Consider the following 1,315-nt stretch of genomic DNA (forward strand, 5'->3'; position numbering starts at 1 on the left):
CAATATCATTTATTAAAATAAAACTTTATTATTATTATTGTTTATTTTTATTAATTTTTTATAATTATATTTTTTATTATTATATATATTTTTTAATTTTTTAAATAAAAAAATAAATTAAAATAAATTAAATTTATTATAAAACAAAATACAAAAATATTAATTTTTATAGCTTTATCATTTATATTTTATTGTCTATGTTTACCGAACCAAAACGCAGCCTTATATTTTGTTGTTGGGCCGATTGTTTCTTTCTAAGGATGCCTTTAAGTGATGGGCTTGGCGCACAAGAGGCTGTAATGTTCAATCTAGAGCCTTCTCGTTCTCCCAGACGAATCCAGAACAGCTTGGAAAGTTTGAATTGAATAGATGAAGGAATAGGTACGATCTTTCTAGAAGCTACAGCTTCATTCCCTTCCTCCATTATAATTTATAAATACCTCGTGTCCTCTACCCACCTACAAAACCGTCGGAGCACAAACATTGACAACAACAACTACACCTGCATTCTCTGCTTGCGAAAGAGATGTCGCTGATTCCAAGTTTCTTTGGTGGCAGAAGGAGCGACCCTTTCTCCCTCGAAGTGTGGGACCCCTTCAGGGACTTCCAGTTCCCAAGCGCTCTTTTTTCCGAGAATTCTGCTTTCGTGAACGCCCGTGTGGATTGGAGGGAGACACCTGAAGCGCACGTGTTGAAGGCTGATCTGCCTGGTCTCAAGAAGGAGGAAGTGAAGGTTGAGATCGAAGATAACAGTGTCCTTCAGATCAGCGGTGAGAGGAACGTTGAGAAGGAGGACAAGAACGACACGTGGCACCGTGTGGAGCGCAGTAGCGGCAAGTTCATGAGGAGGTTCAGGCTTCCGGAGAATGCCAAGATGGATGAGGTAAAGGCATCTATGGAGAATGGTGTTCTCACTGTCACTGTTCCCAAAGCAGAGGTCAAGAAGCCTGATGTTAAGTCCATTCAGATCACTGGTTAAGCAAAAGTATGTAGTATATACTAGTTTAGAAATCTCTTGCTTTTGAATGTTGTATTTTTCTTCCCGTGTGTCATGTGAATAGATGGAAATTGAACGGTGAGGTATTCTCTGCGAGTTTTAGTTGGTCATGTAATGTTAATATATTGATGTTATTTTGAAATCAGAGAAAGAATTGATAAAATTAAGGTGATTTTTTTTAAATTCATGTTAATTTTATAGGTGATTTATCTTTGTTTAGGTGTTATCATTATGGTCATTGATTAAGAAAAATTTTTAAAATTTATTAATTGATTCATTAAATATTTTTATATTATATTATATTCTATATTATTTATA

At 35.1% G+C, this 1,315-nt stretch overlaps 1 protein-coding gene across 1 annotated transcript; it reads left to right on the forward strand.

Moving 5' to 3' along the window:
- Positions 1-300: 300 nt before the first annotated feature.
- LOC107465325 (17.3 kDa class I heat shock protein) lies at positions 301-1,160 on the forward strand. The gene has a single exon (XM_016084308.3). It carries the CDS (start codon positions 527-529, stop codon positions 977-979), a length of 453 nt encoding a protein of 150 aa, XP_015939794.1. The 5' UTR covers positions 301-526; the 3' UTR covers positions 980-1,160.
- Positions 1,161-1,315: the final 155 nt, after the last annotated feature.

The sequence above is a fragment of the Arachis duranensis genome, chromosome 9, assembly GCF_000817695.3.
Source record: "Arachis duranensis cultivar V14167 chromosome 9, aradu.V14167.gnm2.J7QH, whole genome shotgun sequence".
NCBI lineage: Eukaryota > Viridiplantae > Streptophyta > Magnoliopsida > Fabales > Fabaceae > Arachis > Arachis duranensis.

Coding starts and splice junctions, on each gene's coding strand:
- LOC107465325 (XM_016084308.3), top strand. CDS start 527: ATGTCGCTGATTCCAAGTTTCTTTGGTGGCAGAAGGAGCGACCCTTTC.